The following is a 2,930-nucleotide window of genomic DNA, read 5'->3' as shown; positions in this document are numbered from 1 at the left end:
GTCCGAGAAGTCCGGGAACAGTTACTTAAATGTATTCTGTCATCATTGGTTTTCTTAGAACTGTTTAAATGCCACTCAACTACATACATTTATGCAGCAGATTTTATTTGGGCATTAAAAACATTTGAGGATTTGGGATTACTGTGCCAGAAATCAGGATACTCACTGCACATGCACACACAAACACACATACACACACTCATGTACACACCCACTTGAGAAGAAAGCTTTATTTTCATTTCATTACTATTATGTAACACTTATTTTGTTTTGAGAACGGTTGGAACCAGTATAGCATGGGGCAAAGTAGATGTAAGTTAACTTGCTGGCTAAAGTAGTTATCAGAAAATATGTATTGTCACTGGAGCCACAGCAGTCATGCTGTACTGTTACTTTGGAACAGTTCTGTTGCTGAAATTTTGGATTGTCAATTCAAAATATGCCTGGCTTAGTTTTTCATTCTACATAATAGTTTGTTTACATATTTCGACCTCAGTATAAACAATACTTGAACAAAACTTCAGATCGAATGTTGGTCATTGTAACCCCACATGTTGCTTGATTTTAACATGGATGCTGATGTTAAAACTGTAAGGCTACTTGTGCCTTGGCTATGTACTAGAAAAATTATTATTGATACATTATCCAGATATACCTGTATTTTCTATATTCAATGTGTATTTTTTTTTATATGAGAAGAAACACAATTTAGAATGTATTTATATATTGTTACTGTAGTCTGCTAAAACCTGTTTAGATAAATACAAATCAACATGATCAGAGTGGCCAAACTGTAGATTTTAGAAGGGGCCACGAGACTGAAATGCAACTGATCCATCACGTTGTCGCTGAAGGGATGAAACACAAATCTGTGAAGCGTTCCGAATTTTGGATGGTCCCACCTTTACCTCCTCCTCATTGTTTTGAATGGGGGGAAAAGTTTAAGTGTGAGTGTCAAACTGAAATGTCTATGTGAGCTATCTGTGAAAATATTTAGGAATAAATGAAATATGATAAGTTAAAATCAGGGCATTGTTTACATGAACAACAATTACAGTTCAATTACTTGAACTGTGGACTCAAATCATGAAGAATATGAAACATTGTTATTGTCTGAATGTAAATCTTTTATTTGGAGGAGAAGCGAACCTTGTTCATTGTAAACTGCTAATCAACATTCAGAAAGCTTCAGAAAAACAATGACAATGACAATTCTACATTCTTACTGCATATTGAGACTATTTTTATTGTAGTGCCTTTTTTGGTATAAAAATGCTGCAGGATGAATTAATACCATGAGGCTGTCTTGGGAGTGCTAAGTGACATGTCAGGCACTTTTCTGAGGTGTCTCTTTTTTAATGTAAAAAATACCAATATTCTCGCTGGTCATTTTAGGAGGACTTCACAGACAGGAGGGAGTTAAAATCCCCATTGTCCTGGTTACTACCATCACTGCTGTCATCGTCACAGTCCTCCGAGTAAAGGTTGTGGCAGCAATTGGACAGCTCCATGACAAAATGCGTTACCAGTAACATTGTGACCGAGATTTGGGCCATTGAGCAAAAAATCAAGAACAGGTAGCCGAATGTAAGTCCCGGTTTATGGATGGACCTCATCTGGAGACTCACTTGGTCTATACGCTGCTCCTGCATGCTAGGTGGACTTCTACAGAATGCCTGTTCTTTATCTGCAACACACACACACTCTGAAATTACATGTAGTACCGGAGGAGGAGGCCAATATTATGTCCACTCAACCAGCACAGCCTATTGAATAATTGTAAATATATTACATTATATAACTTTTCATCTTTGTTTACATATTTATTTAGCGTCAGTCATACATTTACAAATGTCTTTCAGATAATGAAAATTATACAGTTGACAGCTGTGTATGTTTGGTTGAAGCTGTATTTACCTGGGAAACGGAATCCCTCCTTGTTGGCCCAGATACATAGTTCCTCGTTTTCGCATCCACAGTTCCAGGGGTTTCCACTGATGGCGATGTAGCACAGGTCAGGTAAGTTAGAAAGGATGCTGATGTCGAGCACCGTCAAGTTATTTTGGCTTACGTCCAGTAGTTGAAGATTCTCATTGCCTTTGAAAGCGAGAGGGTGAATCATGGACAGGCCGTAGTTGTCCGTCATCCTAAGCATCACAAGGCTCACCAACGGCAAGAATGTCCTGCTTTCTATTCGGATCAAGTTGTTGAAAGAGATGTCCAGGTATGCAAGTTTGCGTAGATTCCCAAATGTGGCATCTGATATCCACGTTAGAGAGTTGTTGCTGCAGTCCAAATGAACTAAATCGGACAAGTAAAAGAGCATCAGCGGCGGGAGCTCGACCAAACGGTTGTTTGAGATGATCAGCTTCCTCGTGAGCAGTGGGATGTTGGAGGGAAACACTGTCAAGTTTTGCTCAGCGCACTGAACCACCAGATGGTCGTTGCACACACAGCGGTCTGGGCAGCCAACAGTGAACGGAGTCACATCTATTAGATTCAGAATTATTATAAAACGCAAGTATTGCACGCTTCGCTGCTGGACAAGGCGCATCATCAATAGCTTCATCAATTTCCTATGGACAGAGTAAATAGCATTCATTGATATTATATGCCCTTCAGAAAAATATATCGAAGCCAGCCAATATTACAAGGTGGTGTTGCGTGAGAGCTTGATAATTGGCTGAAATGCATAAGGCTTTTCGGCTGGGAGACCAGAGCCCTGAATATTGGTTTGCCACTTACCTGTAATTTATGTAATTATTCCGTTTTGAGGTTCCATGCTTTGGAGGATTCCATAAAGTCCAAACTCTTCTCAGACCCAGTAGTCTGCTATTTGTTTTAGTGGATTAGAATATTCTGTTGTCAATGATATTTTCGTAAAATTTGTAGTAGGTAAGCCTATTATCCTGTTGTTGTGTTTCAAAGGA

General features: G+C 39.0%; 1 protein-coding gene across 1 annotated transcript; it reads right to left on the bottom strand.

Moving 5' to 3' along the window:
• Positions 1 to 1,110: 1,110 nt before the first annotated feature.
• LOC124480107 (leucine-rich repeat-containing protein 38-like) lies at positions 1,111 to 2,554 on the bottom strand. Its single transcript, XM_047039198.1, has 2 exons — positions 1,918 to 2,554; positions 1,111 to 1,687 (listed from the first exon to the last, which is right to left on the bottom strand). Exons 1-2 carry the CDS (start codon positions 2,552 to 2,554, stop codon positions 1,392 to 1,394), a joined length of 933 nt encoding a protein of 310 aa, XP_046895154.1. The 3' UTR covers positions 1,111 to 1,391.
• Positions 2,555 to 2,930: the final 376 nt, after the last annotated feature.

The sequence above is a fragment of the Hypomesus transpacificus genome, chromosome 17, assembly GCF_021917145.1.
Source record: "Hypomesus transpacificus isolate Combined female chromosome 17, fHypTra1, whole genome shotgun sequence".
Classification (NCBI taxonomy): Eukaryota; Metazoa; Chordata; class Actinopteri; order Osmeriformes; family Osmeridae; genus Hypomesus; species Hypomesus transpacificus.
This window is presented reverse-complemented; position numbering and strand designations above follow the sequence as displayed.